The sequence below is a fragment of the Cupressus sempervirens genome, chromosome 11, assembly GCF_028749045.1.
Source record: "Cupressus sempervirens isolate cs-2001-9-10 chromosome 11, ASM2874904v1, whole genome shotgun sequence".
Taxonomy (NCBI): Eukaryota; Viridiplantae; Streptophyta; class Pinopsida; order Cupressales; family Cupressaceae; genus Cupressus; species Cupressus sempervirens.
This window is the reverse complement of record NC_143128.1, coordinates 560,578,620-560,606,589: the sequence shown is the minus strand read 5'-3', so window position 1 is coordinate 560,606,589 and position 27,970 is coordinate 560,578,620. Positions and strand designations below refer to the sequence as shown.

The 27,970-nt window shown below is 35.9% G+C and overlaps 1 protein-coding gene across 1 annotated transcript in view; it reads left to right on the top strand.

Annotated features, from left to right (window-relative positions):
- Positions 1 to 27,970, top strand: part of HDA08 (histone deacetylase 8) — a 169,325-nt gene that overhangs the window by 112,235 nt on the left and 29,120 nt on the right. The window contains 1 exon segment of the mRNA XM_089808878.1: positions 8,156 to 8,736. Coding sequence (XP_089665004.1) covers positions 8,156 to 8,736 — 581 coding nt within the window.

Sequence of the window (27,970 nt, the reverse complement as noted above, 5' to 3'; positions counted from 1 at the left end):
TATAAACACAAGGGGTTACTACCTTTGGAAAATACATACCAAACAGACAATACTAATACATCAGCAACGATCCTAATAATTCAACATGGTATCAGAAAAGGTTAATTTCTTCAACTATAAATGATGAAAATGGCTTGAAGCAAAGCATAACAATATTGACAATGCTCAATAACTTGTCGTCACGAGTAGCAATCAATTTTGTTGTAGCCAATACTAGCTTGTCGTTTCTGGCATGTCCAACATCTCTATATGTATGGAGCCCGAAGTCTGAAGCCACACCATGGGAATAATATATCATCTGTGAATATAATTCAGCAATCAGCAATACCTTGTCAGACGTAGAGGAGACCACCTTAATTAAATGCAAAAGCAAAGATCAACTGAAATATTTAATAGAGGAAATAATATATTCAACAAGCAAGTCCCCGATAGTAGGAGAATGGGTAGGTTATGTCGTTGATGAAAAGACATGGCATTGTGTAAAAGGAATCTCAACGATATTTGGTGACCTAATTCAATTGAATAAAGGAGACTCCCAAAACAAAAGAAGTTGAATTGCATTAAATGGCAGATGAGACTTCTCATTGGACACACCATGGATGGACAGGCAAAAGGACAAAACAAAATTATATAAAAAGTATTAAAATAAGTGGGCAGTTGTTACATCTCAAATTTTGCCCTAAGTTTTAAATTGATCATAGCTGTTGGTTTAACGAATTATTTCATTCCTGATCATATGAAACAAGTTAGTTAATTATAGACGTTGTATCAATTTATTTCTTTCTAGATCATGTGAAACAAGTTAGTTAATTATAGACGTTGTATCAACTTATTTCCTTCTTGATCAGGTGAAACAAGTTAGTTAATTATAGACGTATCAATTTATTCTTTCTTGATCATGTGAAGTGAGTTAGTTAATTATATACATTGTACCAACTAATACCAAGTTATGTGAAATGAGTTAGTTATTATAGACGTTGATGAAATCTATAACTGTCATTAGATGATCGACAATTGTTTGATTAGAATTAACGATTAATATATCTTTGAATTGATGTCTTGGCAAGAATGCTTTGCTTGGGTGATTGCAGGAAGACTTAAGGGAGGGGAAGCATTGATAAACGGGATCATCGGAAGGGGATGGTCTATTGGTCCAGTCATCAGGATCGACAAGTGTGACCTAAGACTACCTTGGAAAGAATCTAGAGACTTGACAACTTGTTGCATTATAGGACCGCATGAGCTATTAGAAAAACAATATAATAAAAACTTAAAATAATCTAAATTAAAAATATAAAATTCATACCTTTGAAGATTTAATTGGAATTTCTTATTTAATCATTATTATACACCCTTAAAATACGAACACATGTATATAAAAATGAGGTGACACCAATAAACTATAAGTTTATAATCTAATGATGTCACTTCACCAATACGTACACATGAACGTTTATAAGAATGCATAATAATAATAAAATAAAAATTAAAACTCTTCAACTTCTTATTCTTTCTCTCTTTATTTCTTTTAAATTCGATTTGTGAGGCATTCAAATGGCCTTCTTTATAACTGAAGGTAGCCGAAGAGCCAAGCCAACCATTTAATAGTCTCATTGATCGTATTTGATATAACTTTTTCCTCTCTATATTTTTGTGACTCTTCTACTCATCTGCTTATATGTTAAGGCAAAGAGAAGAGATTCTGAGATTAATATCAGCCTCATAAACTTGCCCTCCTGTTTCCTTTCATCTTCATGTCATTACCTATCCGTGAGGACAGAGCAAGGGAAGTGCGGAGTCCATTATTTCCAGCCACAGGAGTAGGAACAATTTGATACAAGTCACGTAAGATATAGTTGAAACGTATTGAATCCATTATTTCTTTTTATTCTTAACGCCATGCTAGTCAGTGTCCTGTATGTTCATCTTTCCATGCATAAGTAAATACTGTTGCCTAAATTATATACAGTTTGAATGAGGTATGCATATTTATATAATCATAGCTTCCTAGTCGGAATTCGTAGGGTGTGATATCATGTTACTTGTTGTTTATTAACCATGAGATTGTCTCAGTCATAGATATGGAAGATGGAAATTATAATGATAACCATGAACTAATGATCCTTTCCAAATTTATTTCTGTTCCTTTTATACATCATGCAGAGATGTAAATAACAACTTGAAGACCAAACACCGAGGAAATCACTGACAAGGATGCCATTAATGGTGATGAGGTGAAGATAACTTGCAAGAATCAAGATTGAAATAAGATAACTATGTAACAAACATATATAATAGCTCATGCATGTCCTAATGATGAAACTAGTTGTCAAGTTGAGTGGTGGAGATCGGGTTTACGAACCCAACTTTGAAATCCTTGGCCAAGGTAGATATAGGTAGATGTGCCAATCATGAGATCTTTTGTATGTCCAAATGCTTCAGCTATTTAGGAAGAACTGATGGGATACTCAAGCCACCAGATTACTCGGATGGCTGGACTTGAGAACATCCCAAGCCCGATCCCGAGGTAGGGAGGGCCGTTCTATTAAGTTAGGATGTGTGGGGATAAGTATGGTCCGTGGTTGGGAGGTTAAGCCTATGTCAATTCTTCTCCTCTCACAAATGCCGAGGCTTGAACAACAAGACAAAGGGAATTCTCCATCATATCTGTATGTTCTTTTGCACTTTTACCTTTGGAATCATGGAAGCATAAATAGATAGTGTAGAATATATGCATGAATATATTAGATGTTTAAAATGGTAGTTGCCACTTTATTTTTCAGTTGAACATGTTAGATTGATTTAAATGATATCAAAGTAATCAATTATTTATTTCCTTTACATTCGTTGAATCTAAAATGCGATTAGATTAGGTAGTAGTTACTTCTTTCTAGTTATAATTAGTTAATGGAAATCATTGTCATGTGAATGGGATTAGTTGATAGTTAAATACTGTTTTAAATTAGTTGGGAAAATTGGTATGTTATAGCAGCCCCTTAATTGGTTCAATCCACTAACCAAGTTCTGTAAACCATGGACAAAGGTGACAACCCATTAACGAGCCCACCAACTTACATAATGTAAATGAGTATGAGTGCATTGATATCGATCGTACTTTTGTTCACTATTATAAACTATGGTCCACGTCAAAGGATTGTAAGGAAAAACAAGCAAGAAATACAGAGTGATAACCCACTACGACAAGTCCACCAATTCAATCCAAAATCACCGACCAATAGGTGTTGTCAAATATTAATCTTGGGAAGGCAGGAAATTATATAAACCAGTTAGCAATAGTAGAATGCTATTGGGGAGAATATCACTGCCAACTCAGCTTATTAACAAATATTAGCTAGACAAAGGAAACTGTAGGGATATTTGGAAACCACAGGTGATGTATATGTCACATATTGATTACACGCCATGTGGAAAGGTGGATCCACCCACAAGCATGGAATGATAAGGAGGTAAGTATTTATCTATTTCATCATGGATATGCATTTAAGTGATTATTGATTGAGAAATGGTTAGGGAGTATATTTGATATAAAAATAAGGAAATAATATGTTGAAAATATAGATTAAAGTATATATATAGAAGATGGAATCTATGCATATATGTTCGAAGTATATATTTAAATTAAATATTTATCTATATTATATTGGAATGATCTTATATAATTATGCAAAATTGTTTATTATCCTTGAGTATTATATTAGTCTCTCTTATTTTTATTTCAATATGTACTATAAGAGTTATTTGCCTTGATTTTTCCTCTCTCCGAGAATGTTATTGCATGAAAAGTAAGATTACTATCAGATTTAGAGGGAGTACAACACTTCATTAGAGGCAACATTGGATGAGGAGCTTAGAAAATTAATATTTAGAGGGAGTCGGAAGATCCATGTGTATGACTACATGGTTTTAACGGGCCTACCCCTTGTATACATCATGAGGAAGCGACGACTCCAAATGATTATCACTTGTATCTGTAGAAATTATTGAAAGGTGACAATCTTTCAGTAACTTAATCTTCTATTATGGACATCTTATGATGTCTAAGCAGATCATGATAGATGATAACTTGCATTGTGGATTAAGGTCCTTAAACAAACCACAAGCTTCTATTGTGATGGACATCTTATGATGTCTAAGCAGATCATGATAGATGATAACTTGCATGGTGGATTAAGGTCCTTAAACAAACCATGGGCTTCTATTGTGATGGACATCTTATGATGTCTAAGCAGATCATGATAGATGATAACTTGCATGGTGGATTAAGTTCCTTAAATAGACCATGGCCTTCTATTATGATGGACATCTTATGATGTCTAAGAAGATCTTGATAGATGGTAACTTGCATGGTGGATTAAGTTCCTTAAATAGACCATGACCTTCTATTGTGATGGACATCTAATGGTGTCTAAGCAGATCACGATAGATGATTATTTGCATGGTGGATTAAGTTCCTTAAATAGACCATGGCTGTTCCTATGGTAAGTATCATTGAGGATATGTGTGCACATGCCTTATGAACATTTTTGAGTACTTGGTGAATGTCATGTGGCTTGACATTCAGGAGGCCAATACTCTTGATATCATGAGATGATATGTAAGTGGTGGATATTTTCTGATCGAAGATATCCTAAAAACTTGCCATGCCTGATTTTACATTGAGGTAATATTATATCTTGTGTTTATCTTCCCTAGTAAGAGGGAGTGTTGAGGTTTGGCAGCTTTAATCAGATAAACCTATGAGACAATACTATTGTGTGTGTGTGTGTATACACACACACATACATATATATTTATTACATATGAGATGATATATATATTCATTATACATGAGATATGAATTTATATATCTAAGTATTATTATGTGAGAGAAATTAATATAATAATGATTCATACAAATTATATATATATATATATATAAAATTAAACTTTATTATTATATTAATTATCTAATAATGAATAGACATGTCCCTTGTTGGCTTATTCTCAATATAAATACAAGTTGTTGCTACCTTTGGAAAACACATACCGAACAAGTAGTGCTAATACATCAGCAGCAATCCTGATAATTTAACAGAGAGAATTAACTGAGGATAGGCCTACTTGGTCCATTGAAGGAACCTATCTTTAGAGGATGCTACTTGGGAGAGGCACCAAAGATAACATTTACCACTGCTTGCGAGCAAGCAATTTTGGCAAGGATAGATTTGTAATATTCTTTTCTAATCCACGGTGCTCAGTTACTTTCAGCATAGCTACTTTTAGCAGTTAGGACTTTTAGCACTTCCAGTTAGTAAAGTGGAGTAATGCAATAAAGTGGGTAGCTGAGTGAGTGTTCTGATAGCATAGGAGTAGAAGTAAGATAAGCAGTGCTATAGCTCTTTGTCTTTCAGTTAGGAATGACTAAGTCTCGTGGTAGGAAGAGTTTGATAATCGATTTCTTCAGTTTTCACTAGTTAACCAGCCACTTCAGACATGAATAATTGTGGATTGCAGGGTTGGCGGGGTATAGGAAGCATTGGAAGGAGGAAAGAAGATGTTTTTTGAAATTAAAAGAGTCGGTTTCTATTTCAAGAAGGTCACACTGCTACAGGTGTTGTGTGTTTTTTACGACCATCCACAGACATGGGATTGAGCTCCCAGGGACAGAAACCCTCAAAAGCAGGACATGATAAAAGGAATCAACAAACTATAGGCAGTTCATCCCGATTTGCAGTCTACAGTTTGTCAGAAACAACAAAGGGATCAAATCTGCATACTGGGTATGTTGGTTAGTCTATAAGTAGGTCCAGTTTGAATGCATGTATGTGTCCAAAAAGAAACATTTAACACACACACATATCCGTTGCTGCAAAACAAAAGAAAAATAAATTTATCTGTTGCTGGAAAAAAATTCTATTTCAGGAAATTTTGTTTTATAATTTTTTGTTTGTTTCAAGCATCATTTCAATATTCTTTGGTGGCATGGCCTAACAGCTTTATCTTTTTAAAAAAAAATTTGATCAATGTATTTAATATAAATTGAAATGGACTTTAGTCACTAGCATGGTTAAAAGGGAGCAACAATATACTTTAATTAACCTCATAGGGCTTTGACATCATTGTTTTAAATTGAACAATAAATATGTATCAAGGCATTAGAGTTTGGCTAATTGACTTTGAACTGTATTCCTGCTTTTAGGCTGCAAATGTGTATATATTTACGATTTTCATGTGCCCTTTGTATAGAAACCCAAAGCCCAATTTTTTTCTGAATCGACGTACCAAACCTGGACTGGAGCCTCAGAGAAAATCCATGGTTGTTAGACACATGGACTGAGCAGATCCAGATTCAAGAACTATATTTTGGCTGCCATAGGTATCACTTTGAGGCATAAGTAAGCTGTGATCTCTTAAAGGAATATATCCAGTTCCAATATCAGTCTTCAGTCAAGATGTCATGCTATATATTCAGTTTCAGATTCCTAGTTTTTAGCTATTGATTTTCAGCGACTGATAGTTTCCTTTTCTAAGGGCTTTCCTGGCCCTAGAATCTAATACTGGGAAATTTTGTGTTAGAACTTCTTGTTTGTTTTAAACTTTTAAGCATCATTTCAATACTCTTGGTGGCATGGCATAGCAGCTTTATCTTTTTTTTTTTTTAATCGCCTAAGTTTTTTAATGTAAATTGAAATGGACTTTAGTCACTAGGATGGTTAAAAGGGATTAGCAATATTCTTTAATTTACCTCATAGGTCTTTGACATTATTGTTTTATATTGAAGAATGAATATGCATTAAGGCATTTAAGTTTGGTTAATTGACTTTGAAGTAGTATTTTTAAGTTTCTATGGTGATCTTGTTCATTATATTATTTTAAGTGGTTTTATGAACTAGATTCCTTCCTTTAGGCTGCATGTATGTATGTTTATTTATGATTTTCATATGTCTTTTGTATGGATGCCGGAAACCCAAAGCCCAATTCTATTTTCTGAATCTATGTATCAAACCTGGATTGGCTACTTAGAGAAAATCCATGGCTGTTAGACACGTGGCCTGAGCAGATCCACATTCAAGATCTATGTTTTGGGTACCACTGCATATCAGTTTGAGGCATGTGTAAAGCTGTGATCTCTTAGAGGAATATATCCAGCTCCACTATCAGTCTTCAGTCGAGTTTTCATGACATACCATTCAGTTTCAGATTCCTAGGTTTCAGTTAATGATTTTCAGCAACTGATAGTTTTCTCTTCTAGATGTTTTTCAGTCCCTACAATCTAATATCTTTGCCTTTGAGAGTTCTTGAATAGTAGATGCTGGTTAAAAGTCTTTCTGCCTGGCTTACATTAGCAACCAGTCTGTCAAATGAACAATATGTTCTGTGTGGCTTAAGGAGAAACATAAGGATAACTTTTGAAAGTGTGTGTTTATTAGGTGGCCGTGGGTTAGTGGTAGGCAATGACTGTTAGATATCTTTCAGTGGTCCACTCATTGGAAGGCATTATCATTCGGCATCTCCCATTTTGTAAACTGTATGGTTGGGCCTCTGAGAATATTATATCAATTGGGCCATCTCTTTTTCGAAGTTATAAGGCTTGATGCACTTAATAAGGGTTTAGAAAAAATTATGTATACTGTTGAATTATTGTTTTTATATTATTTATTGATGATCCAGGTCCTCAGTTTTGGCTAACCTCATAGTTTTTAGAAAATAAAATGTGAAAAGTAGTTAGGAGTGCATTCAAATACGCTTCATCTCTTGTTGGGAAGAAAGAGGTGGTCGTATGGTGCCCTGTTCTTCTTGATGCATTTTTTGTTCACACAATATAAATTTCATTGAATTTGCCAACACAAGGGCTCTATAGTAGTGGAGAATTATTATTAGTGTGTGGCTCCTGTTATTTTTGGCAGTGTGTTACTCTTGAGTTGCATTATAGGAAATTGCAGTTTTTACTAATTCTTGATTCCAAGAGAACTAAGCCATAATGCATATTTTTTCTTAATGTAAAAAGCCTCTGCAACCTTCTGGAATGTCTTTCCTCATTTCCTGACATCATTGATGTAGACTAAGTTGTACTTCTCACTATATACCACTCAAGAGGAAATTTATCTTTCATCATATTTAAATCATGACTGTTTTGGGTTTGATTGCATTGTAGAATATGTAAAAATACTCACCGAAGCTGATGCAGCTGGGGGAAAGACCTTATGTAGTGGAACACGGTTGAATCCTGGTTCCTGGGAAGCTGCACTTCTTGCTGCTGGTACAACACTTGAGGCTATGCAATATATTTTGGATGGACACGGAAAGTTATGCTATGCATTAGTAAGGCCACCAGGGCACCATGCACAACCAAATCAAGCTGATGGATACTGCTTTTTGAACAATGCCGGCCTTGCAGTTCATTTAGCTCTGCAGTCTAGCTGCAAGCGGGTTGCTGTGGTTGACATTGATGTGCATTATGGAAATGGAACTGCAGAAGGGTTCTACGAGAGAGATGATGTTCTCACGATCTCTCTCCATATGAATCATGGTTCTTGGGGGTCATCACATCCTCAAAGTGGTTTGCATGATGAAATTGGTCGGGGAAATGGTAGAGGCTTCAATCTGAACGTACCTTTGCCGAATGGAACAGGAGATAGAGGTTATGAGCATGCCATGCATGAACTCATTGTACCAGCCATCAGCAAATTTAAGCCTGAAATGATAGTCTTTGTTATTGGTCAAGACTCCAGTGCAGTAAGTCCTATTTTGTTTTTATCTTAGAGTCAGCATATGTTTGTTTCATGGCTGTTAGAATGCATAACATAATGAGGTGGTCATGCAAACAGTAAAAATGGAAAATTCAACTGGCCAAGATTGCTTTACAAATTACTAATTGACTACAAGGTCCATTCTGAAAACTCTATGTTACAGATTCGAGTTCAAGTTCTGGTAAGCGGGTTCAAACACATTGATATGACAATTATTTTGAATGGTTAAGTACATTTTGTGTTTGTCCTTATAAAATATCATTGATATAGACACATTTAAGCCTGAAATTAGGAATTAAGTTCAGAATGGTAAAGAAGATGCATATTATAAACAAAACAACCAGGGAAATACTACTTCAATGTCAATTTGCCAAACTCAAAAATAATGATTTATATTCATAATTCAATATTAGGAATGACAATCATTCCCATGTTACATTTCACAACGAGGACCATCACTCCTATTGACATTAGATGATGTAGGCAGATTTGAAGAATTGCAAGGAGTGCCATTGGCACTGAAAATGTGTTAGCTATCCGACTTGTCAAAAATGAAGATTGTTGGTCAGTGGCAGTGTCTAAGTAAAGTTGCTCTGGCTTTACATTCCACAACTTCATTGAACCTTACTTGTAGCTATTTGAATTGCATGGGAGAAGATGCAAGATGGAATGCGTATAAACTAACTCTTTTGCCTTTCTTGATGCCAAGCAGTTACAAGACAGATAGGATTTAAAAATTAGAAATGAAAAATGAAACTTGATTTTTTTATTATTTCAAAAGTCTATAAAGAAAGTCAATTTTGGAGTCTTAGATAGAAATAAAAAACTTGCAATGACTCATTGACTGCAGGAAAGTGTAGGCCTTGGAATGTTTATCCATGGTGGTACCAACAATTGTGGGCATCCTTTTTATATTTATCACAAATAGTAGAGTGACATTGACCACTGGAGTGTATAAAATCAGCAAATTCATTCATAACCACATCCTCCACATCAAGATCAGGGAAGGGTCTTGCAAAGGCTAAGTTTGTACACTTCCCTAATTTCGACATCTCTATGTAGTGCGATCCTTCCTGAAAAATAAAGGATCTTGGTGCTATAATATTTTGGAGTAACACAAAAACAAAAATTTAAAAGTAGGGTGGTCATGTTGTTCCACAATCAAGAATAATTGTTTATCCTTGTTGAAGAAAGTTTATTTCGTATCTTACTCTTCTCATTTATGTTGGTCTGCACTATCTCAATCATTGAATTGATGCGATCATATACATCCCCTAGCATGGTTTATCTATGCTAATAAAATGGATCATACTCAAGATGGCCTCAATAAAACTAAAAGGATATTCCATTTAACCTCACCAAGTGTCATATATGAATTATTTAACATTCATTATCCTTTCACTATCAATTGCCCCCAAATGGACTAAAGTTCATTGATGATCATCCTAGAAATTGCCTTGCACACTTTTACAAGTTGTCTCAAGATGATTGTACTACAGGTGAATTGAGTCAAAACAACCTATTCAAAAATAAAAAATAAGGAATTGAAAATAAAAAAAGAAATAAACAATAAATTATGAAATTATTAAAATAGACCATAAATTTGTATGATTTCACTCATAGTTCAAAATATTGCAAATAACTCGACGATAAGATCTTTTATCATGATAAGTTGGGCATGGCAATAAGTTGCACAACTTTATTGTGAAATTTATCGCCAATAAGTTGTGATTTATCACAAATAAAATCACAATTTATCACCCATAAACCAATAATAAGTTGGTTATTTATCAACCACAGTCTGCTAATAGGGACTGCCAACCCAGTTCCCTATTTTTCAGCAATAAGTTGCCAATTTATGTCCAATATTTTGCCAATATTCTTTTTGGCCTTTGGCAATAAGTTGCCAATAATGATATTTTAAACTATGGTTTCACTTATAGGTTGAAATCTGTAATGTCCCCGCCACGTGGGTTGAGTATTTCTTGATTCCTGAATGAATGAACCTCTTAGTATTTGTAAAAATTAAAGCCTGATCAGACATATATCTATTTGTGACTACTCTTTGATTAGGAAGAGAATAAATTTCCTCTAAATGTTAGGCCTCTTCTCTTAGGTTGTAGTGAATCTTTTATGGGAAATCCTCTTCCTATATGTTTCAGAGTTTGGATTTGAGTTTAACCAATGATAATGACAATCTATTTCCAAGAATCATTACTTTCAATGTTACTGTAGATTAAATTGATATATCTCTCTCCTTAGTTCATTCTGCAATCTCTCTCTTAATTATTTCATTATCTACTTCTTGCCTTGAAGATTGAGGCTAAATAACTCTTCTTTTATCTATGAATGAACAATCTTATTAGTGATCTAAAAGGCATTTGTTTAATTTACTCATGCAATGAGTGAGATGTTGACTAAGGTGAATGAGTTTCTTGACTTGATGATATTATTACATCCTCTCGATAGTGTCTACATGTTCCTTCACTCCTTAAATTTAGTAATATCTAATAGATCCTAGGTAGGTATTTTCCTTAGTCGCCGTCTTCCCACATTTCAACTTCTAATGATATTGATAATGATATTCTATTGTGAATGGATGCAATGCAAAAATTCTTTTACTATTATCAAGATATTGTAGCTTGGGCTCATTTCTGATGCCTTATTGAAAGATGTCTGCAATCATTTATTTAAATATGGTGGAGACCATATATTTGTTGACCCTAAAGGCAATCTAGTATTGTCAGTCAGTGAAAAACACTTAGTCATCAACAAGGCAGAGTTATTCGGTCAACACTGCGACCGAGTGATTCTATACAGCCCGAGTGATGTAAAGGAGAAGTTGTATATAGTTAAGTTGTTACCAACTAGTAGTTACTGCCAAGCAATCCAAGTGTCACCGAGTACTCTATAATAAGCCGAGTTGTTTAGAAGACAACATGTAAGCCGGGTGATACAGTGGCCGAATAGTTTAGTGAAAGATGAGCAAAACAGTCAAAGCCGAGTATAGTTGATGCTGAGGGACATCATGAAGAATTAGTATGCATCGAGCTTCAATAAGCTATTAGTGTGGAGTAACACAGTTTTGTATAAATGTTTGGAATGGCACAAACATTGATGTCATTTTTATCCAGATGGAAGCGTGTTTTATAGATCAAGGTGTTAATCGAGGAGTTACATGTAATTAATGATCATTAATCCCTATAAGAGTTGATTAACCAATCAAAAAATTAGAAGAACTAAGTGTAATGTCCCCATCTTTTTTGCATCTCAGTGGAGTTTTTAGCCTTTACATTCTCCAAAGGTTAAGTGGAGAAATAGGGAGAAATTGATTAAATTAGTTTCTTATAAAGTCATTAAATAAATTAAAATTAAAAGGTGACTTTATATTTCATTAATTAATTACAAGTGACTAAAGTTAAATAAATAAATTAAAAGAATCTTCTAGAAGGATGAATTTAATATTATTTTATTTCTTCTAGAAGGAGGTTCGTCTATTCGAGGAAAAGAATAAATAGGGAGGGCGGCTTCATTGTTGAGTATCAAATGTTTTGTCATCTACTCTTCCGGATAACTTGTGGAGCCAAGGGTTTCTACAGTTGCTATATTGATCGTTGGGAACAAACACTCCCATTGATTTGCATAACTAAGGTGGTGAAATATCTTCCAAAGGGTTGCAACTGTTGGAGAAGACAAATCAGTCTTTTCATTGTGCCAAATTTGTGGCCTAGGGCCAAATTTGTAGGGTAAGGAATAAGTTGGATATTGCTACAGTACCGCTGCTACAGTGTCATCACTATAGTGATTTGCTACAAGAAATTTCATATTTTTGGAGCAATTCTAGGTTTTATTCCACTGCATTTTGCATTGTTTGAGAGTAGATATTTAGGGCATTGGTAGGGTTTGTAAAATCTGTTGTAATCTGATTTATATCAGAGTTATATATCAAAATTTGTTGCCCTAATGTCTTATTAATGTAGATGCACATTTTCCTATTCGTAATCAGTGTTATACAAAAACAATTGCATCTTCATTGTTAGATGTTTGGCATGTTCTTTGCAAGCATATTTATTAAAATTTGGCATTTAGAAAGCAATCAGAATTTAGATATGCATTATATCTTTTGCTTGCAAAGTGTTTGACAAAATGTCAAACAAGTGAATTAGAGAAGACTTTGTGTTTGATGAAGTTATAACCTATTGAGGTTATTACACTAAGTGACAAAAAGGATGAATCTAGATCATTGATCATGCTCTAGAAACTTCACCAAACAACTATTTAAGGAGGGTTCAAGACCTAATTCAAGAGGGTTGCAAATTAGGAGTTTGGATGTGAAGCTGAAGGTGAATTCAATGGAGTTAAGTATTAAGATGAAGTTAGGTGACCGAGCAATGCAAAGAGCAGCTATTGAAGATCTATCATAGAGAGGTGATATCAGATTGGAAGAGGTGATCTATTATAAGCATTTAAAGTGCATACTGAAAGATCAAGGTACTAATACATTTTAATTAGTTTTTCAAGGTAAATTTCTTAACAGAGTGGTCCTAACAAACCTATGTAAATCTCCTAACAGAGTGCTCACTTAATTGTGTAGTTAAAATCCTTTAATCAAGGTAAATTGAATAAGTCTTGTAAGCTCTTAATAGGGATGATCCCTGACATGGTAGATCATCAAAAGTTATCAAACTTTGTAGCTCTAATAGGCACACTTTATTACTGCAGTAGTGAAGATTTTTTGGGTGTCATCCCCACTACAGTTTTACCTTCACTTTGGAGGGTTTCTACATTACCAAATATTTGTGTTATGTGTTGATTCATTGCTTATATGTTTTACTCATGTTATTAAATGTTAGATCTGAAATTACATTATAGTGAATGTTTGATTTGATATAAGGTTAAGTTGAGATAAGGGTTTATGGTGAAGATGTCAAATATGGTTTATGTTTGAAGTTGTTAAAAGTTTTATAGATCCCAATTCACCCCACTTCCCCCCCCCCCCCCCTTCTGCCCTCTCAGCATCTTACTTTCCCTATTAGATTTCGAACAATTGGTGTCAGAGCCGTGTTCTCTAAGAAAAACTCTAACCACTTGAGAGTCAAAGATCTTGGAGATGGAAGCCTACAAGTTTGGAAAGGTTATTGAGAATCAAAAGATTGATTTGTAGCTTGGATTTGAGCAAGTCAAGGCTGCAAAGGAAGAACTAAAGAAGTCCCTAAAGAGAAGGAAGGAGATGGCAATTCAACAATATGACACACAATACAGAGAAGAAAGCATTGAAAACCTATGTGATGAAGGCAGATCCAGTGAAACTGATGCAACAATAGCAGATCTATTGGAGAAGAACAACATCCTGAATGAAGAAGTAAGGGCATTGAAAAGAGAACATGAAATACAATTACTAAGCCTATGTGAAATTACTAAGCAAAAGAAAAAGGTCGAAGAAGACAAGGTAATGGCTGGAAAAGACAAAAGGCAGATGGCTACAAGTTTTTATGAAAGGACCAATGAGGTGCAGAGGTTGGCACACAATCAATTTGACATGGTCAAACATTTACTAACTGCTAATCATGAGATTGCTAGGAAGGTGGAAGAGATTGCAAATTTGAGATCTAAGAACAATCAACTGAAAGCTGAATTGAGAGCTGAGAAAGAGATCATGGAAAGAATGAACAGATCTAAAGAAGGTATGAGACAACTTGATGAACAACTGAGAGCACAAAGGAGACCACATGACACTACTGAAATTGGTTATACGGAGTTCATATCATCGACCAAGCAAGGATAGTTATCCAAGCATGGAGAACAAAGGAATGCCAAGAACAAGAAGCCTACATGTTATCACTATGGAAAACCAAGTCATACAACAAACATTTGGAGGAGCAAAAATTGTTAAGTCAAATTCTAAACCTAAATTCAATGATAGCTGTTTCAATTGTAACAAGCATGGACATCAAGCATATGAATGTAGATCAAAGGCCAGTAAGACACAAGCTACATCTAGATTTGAAGGCTATTGTCACACATGTCAAAAGTATGGTCATAAGGCACAAGATTGCAGATCTAAAGAAAAGAACAATTGGACACCTAAAGGCCAAGACAAAACACCTAGGAAAGGTTATACCATAAATTGGGATTACAATACTTGGGTCAATTGTTAGTTATGTGGAAAGTATGGACACATTGCAGCAAATTTTGCAAGGATACATCTAAGAGGAAGATTAGGAAATTGAAATAATTTTGGACAAGTATGTTTTAGTTGTCAAAAGGTCAGTCACCTAAGCAGGGACTATATGAACCGAGCACCAACACCTAATGTTGAAGAGAATAATGGCAAAGCAAAGGTCAATATATAATTTTTTTTGGTTGGGTTCATGCACACAAAAATATTTAAAATCAGATACTTGCAGCAGTAGTTAAGTTCAAAATACATCACCTTACCAATAGTCAAATAGCATAGCATAATACACCACCATATTAATAGTTAAGTATTAATCAAACTCGAACAACATGATATACATTTAAGTTAAAAACCTTAGTTACCAATTCGTGAAACAAATCTGACTCGGGCACATGAATCAAATCCATGAATTCATAATTTTTTTTCCCCAATTATGATTCGTGTATATTTATATATATATAAATATGTATATGCATTATATATACTAAAAAATGAGAGAAATATACATAATTCTAAAACTAAATCATTTCATAGTATGAATCTATGATTCTAGTATGAATCTATTAATCAAATCCATTATGATTATAAGGATGTAATATCCTCCCCTGATTTGAACTTTGACTTGCAGAAATTTAACTTAAGGAATATTGTCAAACACTTTGTATGCAAACTCATAAAGCTGATTTCCTCAATAAATTGCTTTCCAATGAGTAGATTTACGAACAACTATGAAGTGACATTAAAATGCATAATACACATCATAACATTTTCACAAACACTTGGCACACATTCAATAGTATATGAAAAATTTGGAAACTCTTTCAATCTGCTAATAAAGGGTGATTTTTAAATGTAGATGTGCACTTACAGCTGCCTTAAAGGCTGCAATAACTATTCAGACTTGTATTCAACAATTATTATGCAAAATATCAAAATTTGACAGAAGAAACCTGGAATTAGTTGCCGTAGTATTTTGCAGATGTAGTCAGCCAACCCTCCAAACTTCTAATCAGCCGGAAAAACAAGTAAACTTGATACCAACACTGTTCACGCCGTACTGTAGCAAAATGCTGTTCATGCCGACTGTAGCAAAATATTGTTCATGCGGCACTATAGCAATAACTAACTTCAGATCTGCACCTCAAACCTTTGTAAATTTCTTTATGCAAATGCCCCAAATGAAACCCAGTGTATTTCCTGAAGTGAAAACACCCTTGATCCTCCTGACTGTGTCTTCCAACAGCGAAGAGAATGCTAGCAAAGAGGGATTCCGTCCTCCAAGCCCGATAATTAGATATCCAGCAACATAACATTAATCTTCATCCAAGCATACAAAAAAAAAACTCTTCCATTTCTTATATAGTGTTCTCACAAGAGCTCAACCCTTCGTTTTCTCAATGTGGGATAAAACATGACTCCCTTTATGTACCTTATGTCTCCAATGTGTTATAAAAATAAAGGAAACTCTTTTAATTTAAATATTTCCCACAAACTATAGTCTATGCATTAATAAAGTTAAATATTTAAATTTAACTTTATAAAATGGCTTTATCAATGCATAACAAATCTTATCAATGATAAATAAGTCTTCCTGTCGATTTTAAACAATTACCATCGACATACCACTGTGACTGAATGTCCGGCCATGTCCAAGATGACTTACTATAAATAGTAAGTATGCCCAAAGTTGCCTCAGAACCCCTCAGAAATACCTGCAACTGAAACTGTTTAGGCCAAATGGCCTCTAAGCCCCTTTAATGTCCTAGTTAGCCTACGGGACTGTGGGGAAATAGGCTAACGATAGCATCATGCTATGAATGCTAGAAAGGGGGCATTACGGTCCGCCCTTCCCAAAATTGCTTGTCCTCAAGCAATTTCAGCTCTGGATGCTGCAATATCTACTCATTTTCCCAAGTAGCATCCTCGACAGGTAGGTTCCTCCACTTCACTAGATACTCCCTGATAGTCCTCCTGCGAAGCACCCTCTCCCTGGAGTCAAGTATGGCCTCAGGAACCAAGATAAGCTTTCCCTCATCATCAAGAGGTGGCAATACTACTGAGGGCACCACATTGTGACCCAATGCCTTCTTAAGGCGTGACACATGGAACACATTATGCACTTTACTGTCTGCAGGCAACTCCAACTCATAAGCTACTTCGCCCACCCTCCTGATTACTTTCAACGGTCCATAGTAGCGTGGTTTCAATTTCTCTGCTCCACTCTTCTTGAGAGAGGACTGTCTATACGGCTGTAACATGAGGTACACCATATCTCCCACCTCAAAAGACCTCTCAACCCTGTGCTGATCAGCATATTGCTTCTGCTGATTTTGTGCCTTTTGCAAATTTTCCTTCAAGGATCGCATAATGTCTTGACACTCCTGCAAAGTATCCTTGGGCTTAGGCACCTTGCTGTCCCCAAATAACAAATCCAAAAAATTAGGAGCATCATACCCTTACAGTGCCATAAAAGGGGACATTTGAATAGACATATGGAAAGAGGTATTATAGCAGTACTCCCCTAGATGTAGCCACTTCACCCAAGCCTTCTGCTCTCCTGCAATGTAGTTTCGAAGGTACCCCTCAACCCATTTGTTCACTATCTCTGTCTGCCCATCAGTTTGGGGGTGGTAGCTGGTACTCGGAGTGAGCTCTGTTCCACATAACCTGAACAACTCCTGCCAAAAGTGGCTCATAAATATGCTGTCTCTGTCACTGACTATGCTCCGTGGTATCCCATGTAGTCTGAATACCTCTCGAAAAAATAGTTCTGCTGTTTGTGCTGCTGAATATGTAGACGAAATTGCAAAGAAATGTGCAAATTTTGTCAATCTGTCTACCACAACAAAGATACAATCCCGACCCTGTGCCTTGGGGAGGCCTGTGATAAAATCCATGGAAATGCTATCCCACTTCTTCTCTGGTATGGGTAGGGGCTGTAGTAAACCACCCGGAAAAGAATGTTCCTGTTTGTTCTGCTGACACACAGGGCATTCCCTAACAAACTGAAGTACCTCTGATTTGAGTCCTTTCCAAGTGAAGCGCTCTCTCACCTGCCGATATGTCTTAAAGAATCCGGGATGTCCTGCCATTGGTGAATCATGAAATGCCCTCAAAATCTTCTGCTTCATAGCAGACCCAGGTACTAAATAAATCCTTTCCTTGTAGATGATCAGATCATTTACGACAGTGTATCGACTATCTTGAATAGCTCCCTCAATAATGCTAGATGCCCAACTATCCTTAGCATATTCTGCCAAGATCATCTCTCTCCAATCATCCATGACTATCCCAACAGCAAGCAAATGAGGCCTTCTAGATAAAGCGTCTGCAACAATATTTTTCTTCCCTTTGACATAGGCTATGTCGAAATCATAGGCCTGTAATTTACTCACCCATTTCTGTTGCCTGTCATTAAGGTCCTTTTGTCCAAGGAAATGTTTCAAGCTATTATGATCTGTTTTTACTGTGAATCGGCTTCCCACTAAGTACTGCCTGAACTTAGCTAGCGTGTGCATGATTGCTAGCATCTCTTTGTCGTAGATGCTGTAGGTTCCCTCCACACCTCGTAATTTTCTACTCTCATATGCGATGGGATGTTTGTCTTGCATGAGAACAACTCCTATGCCCTCTCCCGAGGCATCACACTGCAGCTCAAAAGGCCTGGTGAAATCTGGAATGGCTAAAACAGGACATGTACTCATCAGCTCCTTAAACCTGTCAAAACAATCCTGAGCCCTCTCTGACCACTTGAAACTATCTTTCCGTGTCAAATCTGTAAGTGGTGCTGCTATCTGTGAAAATCCCTTCACAAATCTGCGGTAGAACCCACAAAGCCCGAGAAATCCCTTGAGTTGTGAAGTGTTCCTCAGTGGTGGCTAATCCAGAATGGCCCTGATCTTGTCTGGGTCAATCCGAACACTTCCTGCACTAATAATATGCCCTAGATAGAGCAACTCTGTCATCCCAAACTCACATTTACTCATCTTGGCATATAATGACTCCCTCTCTAGAATACTGAGCACTGTATCAATATGCTTCAAATGTTCCTCCCAAGTACGGCTGTATATCAGTATATCATCAAAAAAATATCAACACAAACTTCCTCAACTGATCTCTGAACACTCTATTCATACAGGACTGGAAAGTGGCAGGGGCATTTGTCAACCCAAAGGGCATGACTAAGAACTCAAAATGTCCATAGTGGCATCTAAAAGCTGTCTTCTCCACATCCACCTCTCTAACCCGTATCTGATGGTAGCCGGATCTCAAATCAATCTTGGAGAAGTAGCATGCACCATGCAATTCATCAATAAGCTCATCGATGTGCGGGATAGGGTATCGGTTCTTGATTGTCTTCTTGTTTAGCTCCCTATAATCAATGCACATCCTCATTGTACCATCCTTCTTCTTCACCAATACTACTGAAGAAGCGAAAGGACTTTTGCTTGGCCGTATGTGCCCCATGTCAATCAACTCCTTAATTGCCTTTTCTATTTCATCCTTATATCTCTTCGGATGGCGGTAAGGTGTGATGATAACTGGCTTAGCCCCTTCCTCTAATTCAATAACATGCTCGATTCCCCTATCTGGGGGTATCTCACCAAACACCTTAGTATGTTTGGTTATTATTTTTTGTACATCAGGTGGATCCTCTTGTTTATGTTGCTCTGTCATCTCAGGCATTACTCTAAACTCTGCTGCCCACTGCACCTGATCATGTCTAAAGAAACTCTGCATCCGCTTGAGTGACACCACTCGAAGTCTCCCATCTGACAAACCTCTGAGCACTATCTTCTTACCATTTGCCTCAAACCTCATTTCCATTTTCTCAAGGTTAAATGTAAACTCTACCAGAGACTTCATCCAGTTCATCCCAAGCACCATATCCTGATCACCAATGTTGACCACAAAGAAATCTCCTGTCATGTCATAATCTCCCAAACGAAACTGCAAGTTGGAGATTTTCTTGGTACATTCAATTTTGAAGCCATCGGCAACCATCACCTTAAATCCCCTATGCTCCTCTGTATGTAGCCCTCTGCGTTTCACAAACTTCTCATCAATGAAGTTATGTGTCGCCCCTGTATCAATGAGTGCCACAAATCTCTGTCCATCCAAGGTTCCCCTGACTCTGAAAGTGACAGCCTCCTGTATACTTGACAACTGAGCTATCGTGCTATCACCGCGTGCTTCCTCCTGTGAAGAACTATCATCATCTCCATCTGATTCGGATGACTGCTCTGAATCTCCATCTACTGACTCTTCGGCTGAAAAGTACTCCATCTGCTTAGCTTTTGCTTTCAATGGACACTTATGTGACAAATCCCAAGGCTCCCTGCAATGAAAACAAAGCTTCTTTTTCCTGAGATCATTAAGTGTCTCATTGTCCTCCAACCTCTTACTTTCCTCCTTAGCTGGTTGAACCTCTTTATGAAAAGGTTTCCTGTCCTTATCTTTCCTTGAAGGGAAACTCTTTGCCTGGAATTTATTTTTTGAAGATGAAGAGGAATCCATGTCACGAGCTTTCTTAATGGCTTCCTGCAAAGTGGGAGGGTTGAGAGCTTTAATCCACCCTCTCAATGGATCAGCTAACCCATCCATAAATAGAACTAGTATCCTCCGTTCAGATACATCTGTTACTAACACTGCAAGTTTCTGAAACTCTGAAATGTATGTTTCCAATGATCCCCACTGTTTAAGCTGAGCTAACTCCTTGAAATGGAGTTCTGGATCCTTCCTATCAAAACGTTCAATCAGCCTCTCTGTAAACTCCACATATGAGGTAATGTGTGCATGTCCCATAGTGACCATACCATGATGCCACCACTCGTGTGCTAACCCATCCAGATGAATTGCTGTGTACTTAATAGCTTCTTCCTCGGGCATAGGGTTCAATTGAAAGTATGTGTCAAGCTTTTGAACCCAAGCTCTTGCTGTAGACTTTCCTGAGCCATCATAATATGGTAACTCAAGTCTCCCTACTTTCTTCCGTAGCTCATAGCTCTGGTTCCTGTCATGTCCACGTGGCATATGTTTCATCCGCACATCCATATACTCCCTAAAGGTAATTGCAGTAGTAAAATCTGGCCCTCCGGCTTCCCAATCTCTCCTCAATTGGTCCTGTACATCAGTAATCTGGGGCTCTGGTACGAGCTGCTATGGAGCTCTAGGAGGAAATGTAGGAATCATGGGCCTTGAACTCGCTGTCCTAGCTCGCTGGGGTGCATGACCGAAATTGTTCCCAACTTGTTCATCTCCATTATGTGTCCCATCCTGATCATTTCCATTCTGATTGTTACCATTCTGATTATTTCCTCCACCCATGTTAGCATTCAACCCCATTCGACGAGCCATCATCTGCATCATAAGATCCAATCTCTGATTCTGTTCCTGTGCCCTTTGTTCTGCTACTCTCTGTCCCTGTACCAAGGTCTCTAATAACTGTAAGAATCTTTCCTCTCCAGGCTCTGGACCGGCATTCCCGCCTCCACCTAATCTTGTATTCCTGTCATCTCGGTCACCCATATTGCTGTCTTGATCAAAGAATACCTCCGCTGTGTCTGTATGACTGGATTCTATACCCCCTTGTACGGATGAACTAGACTATTTGCTTTGCAGGTCTGAACTCCTATTTTGTCTTGCTCCGGTATTGCGGAAATTATAAGGCCCCTGTTGCATGCTCAAACATAAATGCTCTGATTTTAGTGTTTTGACATTTCATCAAACACTTTCCCCTCTATCCGCCAGTTCCAAATTTCGTATAAGACCTCCACAGGATGGCAGGACTTATAGCTCTGATACCACTGTAATATCCTCCCCTAATTTGAACTTTGATTTGCAGAAATTTAACTTAAGGAATATTGTCAAACACTTTGTATGCAAACTCATAAAGCTGATTTCCTCAATAAATTGCTTTCCAATGAGTAGATTTGCGAACAACTATGAAGTGACATTAAAATGCATAATACACATCATAACATTTTCACAAACACTTGGCACACATTCAATAGTATATGAAAAATCTGGAAACTCTTTCAATCTACTAATAAAGGGTGATTTTTAAATGTAGATGTGCACTTACAGCTGCCTTAAAGGCTGCAACAACTATTCAGACTTGTATTCAACAATTATTATGCAAAATATCAAAATTTGACAGAAGAAACCTGGAATTAGTTGCCGTAGTATTTTGCAGATGTAGTCGGCCAGCCCTCCAAACTTCTAATCAGCCGAAAAAACAATTAAACTTGATACCAACACTGTTCACGCCGTACTGTAGCAAAATGCTGTTCATGCCGACTGTAGCAAAATACTGTTCATGCGGCACTATAGCAATAACTAACTTCAGATCTGCACCTCAAACCCTTGTAAATTTCTTTATGCAAACGCCCCAAATGAAACCCAGTGTATTTCCTGAAGTGAAAACACCCTTGATCCTCCTGACTGTGTCTTCCAACAGCGAAGAGAATGCTAGCAAAGAGGGATTCCGTCCTCCAAGCCCGATAATCAGATATCCAGCAACATAACATTAATCTTCATCCAAGCATACAAAAAAAAAACTCATCCATTTCTTATATAGTGTTCTCACAAGAGCTCAACCCTTCGTTTTCTCAATGTGGGATAAAACATGACTCCCTTTATGTACCTTATGTCTCCAATGTGTTATAAAAATAAAAGGAACTCTTTTAATTTAAATATTTCCCACAAACTATAGTCTATGCATTAATAAAGTTAAATATTTAAATTTAAGTTTATAAAATGGCTCTATCAATGCATAACAAATCTTATCAATGATAAATAAGTCTTCCTGTCGATTTTAAACAATTACCATCAACATACCACTGTGACTGAATGTCCGGCCATGTCCAAGATGACTTACTATAAATAGTAAGTATGCCCAAAGTTGCCTCAGAACCCCTCAGAAAGACCTGCAACTAAAACTATCTAGGCCAAATGGCCTCTAAGCCCCTTTAATGTCCTAGTTAGCCTACGGGACTGTGGGGAAATAGGCTAACGATAACATCATGCTATGAATGCTAGAAAGGGGACATTACAAAGGAAATAATCGAAAAATAAAAATAAAAATCTAGAAGAATCTAGATGAATCCAACCAGGGATCCAGATCCAGCCTCTAGGGCACAAATCCAGTAACTAAGTTAAAAACTAATAATGTTGAGCATCACCAATCACCCATTATTGATCTAATAACATGTGCACTGTCAAAAACATTTTCATCACCATTTACATTAGATGATGTTCGTAGTGGTAAAAATTAGCAAAGCCACAACTAGCATTGGCACTAGCCCCTAGCACTAATGCTCACTAGTTGGATCATAATCATCGTCAACATCAAGTGCGACAAGGTGGGCAATTAAAATATTTAAGTCAATACAAACCTTAAAGAGTCATATGACCCTTATTAGAGTAAAAAAATAAGTTAATATAAAGGACAATGAAGAATTTATTTAGTTTCATTCAAAAACGGGTTCATCTAGGAGGGACTCATATGCTATGGGCAAGACATTGCCCAAATCCATAGGGGACTAAACCCAAACCTTGAACCTTTTAGGAGAAGACTTTTTTGTTTTTTGTAATACAAGAATTTTAGGAGAAGACATTTTCCCTAACCCCCAACTCTTTAAAAGCATTTCGTAAGAAAAGAATGGAGTCTTTGCTTATAACTTACAAGTTTGTTTACAAAATTTTGAATGGCTTCTTTGTTTCTGTTTTATGGGAATATTCAAGAAAACCTATCCCTAATTTTTAATACATGTCTATTTGCATTTCGTGTCAATCTTCTTGTTCTTTTGAATGTGACTACAATTAGTAATTTGTTTGACACAAAAGTGCCACAATGACCTTTTCTTTATGTAATACATCATTTTCCTTCTTGCAAAAAAGGTAGACATAACTACTTTTGAGTTGATTAACACGGATGAGATTGATCCACATAGCAACTAGATTGAGCAAGAGGAAGGCACACTCATGCTTATAGAAGAGGATATTCATATTGTCAATTTTGAGAGGAAAATAGAGGGAATGACATCAAAAGCAGTGTTCTTGGATTGGATGATATTATGGGAGATGATGTTGTTGAGCTAGAAGAGGATATTCATATTGTCAATTTTGAGAGGAAAATAGAGGGAATGACATCAAAAGCAGTGTTCTTGGATTGGATGATATTATGGGAGATGATGTTGTTGAGCTAGAAGAGGAATCACTTATTTTTAGATTGAATGTAGAGAAACAACCTTTTGCTACCTTCTAGTGTTGAGTAACATGGATCTTTTCTGCAAATGTAATAATATGGGCATTTTTAATTAATATGTTCCAAATGCAGATTTGGATCTCATATAAATAAAAGATGAGGAGACATGTCTCATGAAGAGACATGTCTCTATGTTGTAATCATCAATTAATAATATTATATTAACATAAATAATAATAATATGTATAATAATATATATATAATTATATATATAATTATATATATACTATAATATATAATATAATATAAATATTATATACTATTATATACAATAATATTATTTAACATGGATACATATATATATATATATATATAGGAAAATGATGATTTACCAATAATAATAATGTATCTTAGATGCAAACAATCCGACTAAAGTTACAACCTTAACACTCCCTCTTAGCTAGGGAGGATTTGTAAAACACATTATGTTCTCAAGTATATGAAGAGATATCATCTCAATATTGCATTCAATTTACTATAAGGCTAAATTTCTCAACACTCCCTCTCTAGCTAAAAAGCATTGAAGCAATTATAATACAAGATTTGAACACCATTTTAAGTGTGGTCTATGACAAATTTAAGTTATGTTATTCGACAAAATCTGGCCCAAGGAACCATAACAATTGATTTTCATGGTGTTTGGCAAAAGCCAACCCAAAGAGCCATGAGTTGATTATCAAGGTGTCCAACAACGTCTGACCCAAAGAACCATGATAAGTTAGTTATCAAGGTGTCCGACAAAATCTAGCCTAAAGAACCATGATAGCACTTGCTCCAGCACGTTTTGGTATTAGGAGATAGATCAACTATTGATAAGGTCATCACCTTACAATGGTTGATACGTTTGTTATCATGACTTCTAGCACTCGGGGACAACAACTTAATAAAGTATGTCATGATAACAGGTCTACCATTTATAAGATCGTCACCTTACACTGTTTACCTTCTGATTATATATGTCAATGAAAAATCGTTGCCACCTTTCATTACATATCATATGTGAAATAGTAACCACCACGAACCTAGTTAGAGGGTGGTACAAAGGCTTTCACTACAATTCTCTCTCACAAAAAAATGCATTACAAGGAATTTCACATAGAGCTTTTCCTTATAGAGAAGATATTGTTTACAAAGGATTGCACCTCAAAATTCTTCCTCTAAACAATGATCCTGGGAAGCTAGGTCCTCTAGTTACTCCCTTAGAGTTTGTCTTCTCCCAAGGATTCTTGTTACAATTACCCTGAATTTGATATTAATCTTCTGATTTTCCAGTGATAAGTCAATACTTCCTAATGATGCACTCAAGAGTAGGTCCATCAAACCATGCAGTCACACATGTATTTCTAGACTCCCTTTCAGTATCAATCTTCTAAGCTCCTGCATTGCCTTCGAAGAAGTGTCATACTCCCTCTTAATGAAGAAGGATACTCATAATCTCAATCATCAAAGATGTTTGTTTCAAGAGCTTCAATTTATTCATCTTAATCATCAAGATCTTTGGAGCTACTATCATTAAATTGTGTCTGCACAATATTTGGTAGCATGTGTAAAGAACTAACCTTCTTTTTCTATAAGAACATCCTCAACCATAAAGGAAAAATGATCAAGGCAAATAACTCTTATAGTATGTATAGAATTACAAATAAGAGACAAACTACAATGAGTAGATAAATGTAACAATAAGAATACTTATCTGCACATGAAGATTTAGGAATTGTCTTCGTAGATTATTTGAGAATGGAACATCTCCCCTCTAAAAAAGGTTCAAGTGGGAATGGAACATTGACTATTATTCCCCTCACAATGTAAAATTTTCAGTCATTCTTATATTGTTGACCAATTCTGTATCAAATATGACAACTCCTTTCTAAGTTCTAATTTGCTATTTTCGTCTATTGAAGGTCCAAACATTCATTTAGCTTAACAATAGAAGTGAACATGTCCTTCCATTTTCTCAAACTTGTCCACAATATGCCAATATCTTGATCAAGTATGATTGTGCCACGTGAATGAATCTACAACTCATACGTTGAGTTCCATTCATCAAAGAGAGACTCGTAGATGGTTCAAATGAATTCTTAAAAGCTTCATTAACATTTCACTAACAACTCAAATTTTCTTTGTTCATGCAAAGGTATTTGTTTGATCTTTTGATTAAACATATATTACGCACATCTTGCAATTTGCGAATTCCAAATTTATATCATTAGTGAATCTATCACAATGTGGTTTACTCCCTCTGAGTTAATCTGATCAAGATCACCAAACGTTGACTGTATCATATCCTCTAAATGCTTCCTTTCTTCAAAAGTTGCCTCTAATGAGTTGTTAGTCTCCCTTTGAATCTCAATCTCCCCTCTTTTTCCTACAAGAACATTCTCGGAGGAAAGATCAAGGCACATAGCTCTTATAGTATGTATTGGAAAACTAAGAGAAAGACCTAGATTATATTCAATATAAGATGTTTCCAACAACATGTAGATAATTAGAAACTAATGTGATACTCTATTACTTTTAGAATGATCCCTATTATTCCAATATAATAAATATCTAATTAATTTTATACATGTAGATATTGCATCTTCTATATGCATACTATAATCTATATTTCCAACATATTATTTCCTTATATGATCAATATCTCTATTTATATTCACTTATATTTATAAGAAATTATTTAGAAAATATATATACTTTATAATTACCATATATATAATCCTTTTAAAATTATGTATGAATATTTACATCTCTATAAATAAATGAACATAAGTTCATAAAGAATGAAATAGATTCATAAACATACCTCTTGACTTATTAATAAAGTGAAGAAAGGTTCTATTTGTATAAATTACCTTTTAACTATGTGTGGTGTTGTAACTTGTAACAAATGAATTTTCTAGTCTAGAAAAGAAGAACTATATTTTGAAATAAAGCAAATATGAAAGCAATGCTTGAAACCAAAGTATCGAAGTGAACATCTTTATTCTATTTCATGAGAAATTAACTAAAATAAAAACTAACTAAATAACTGATTTCTATAGTAATTACAAAAGAACTTAAACCATTACCATCAATTCTGTGATGTTTAATAATTACAAGAAAAAGTAATGCATAGTAAAGAATTGAAGAGGAACATACATAATTTAACTGAGGAGTCTCATAATGTTGTGCAAGCCTCGGCTTTCGGATAAGAGGAGAAGCATTAGCTTAGGCTTAACCTCCCAACCATGGACCTTATCAATCCCCACACAATCTTTTAACAAGAAAGGCCCTCCCTACCACGGGGCTAGGCTTCGGGCACTATTAGTCCAGTCATCCAAGCAATACCGGTGTTTAGAATGTCCGCTCAGTAATAGACGGGCATGCCTGATTAATTGGCACCACCGACATCATGTGATCCATAGAAGGCAAGCATGCCTTTAATGACCTTGACCAAGGTTTTGGATAGGTTTATGATATCTAATCACCACCACTCAACTTGACAACAGGGTATATGAATTGGACAAGCATGAGCTTACTGGAAAGTTCTCTAAGTTTGAGTAAATAAGTTAGCATGATAATTCTGATTTCTGTTCTTTCTTTTTGCAGGAATCCCTTTCACCTCTTCACCCCCTTTCATTGGCCATCTAGCTAGGTTGAGTCCTTGGTATTTGATCATTAATGGAATCCTTCCATTAGCAGTTCACTGTTGATACTCAATTGATGCAAAGATGATAATTTATTACTAGCGTTAAGCCATCTTTGTGACTCAAAGACCTCACTCTTGTTTAATCA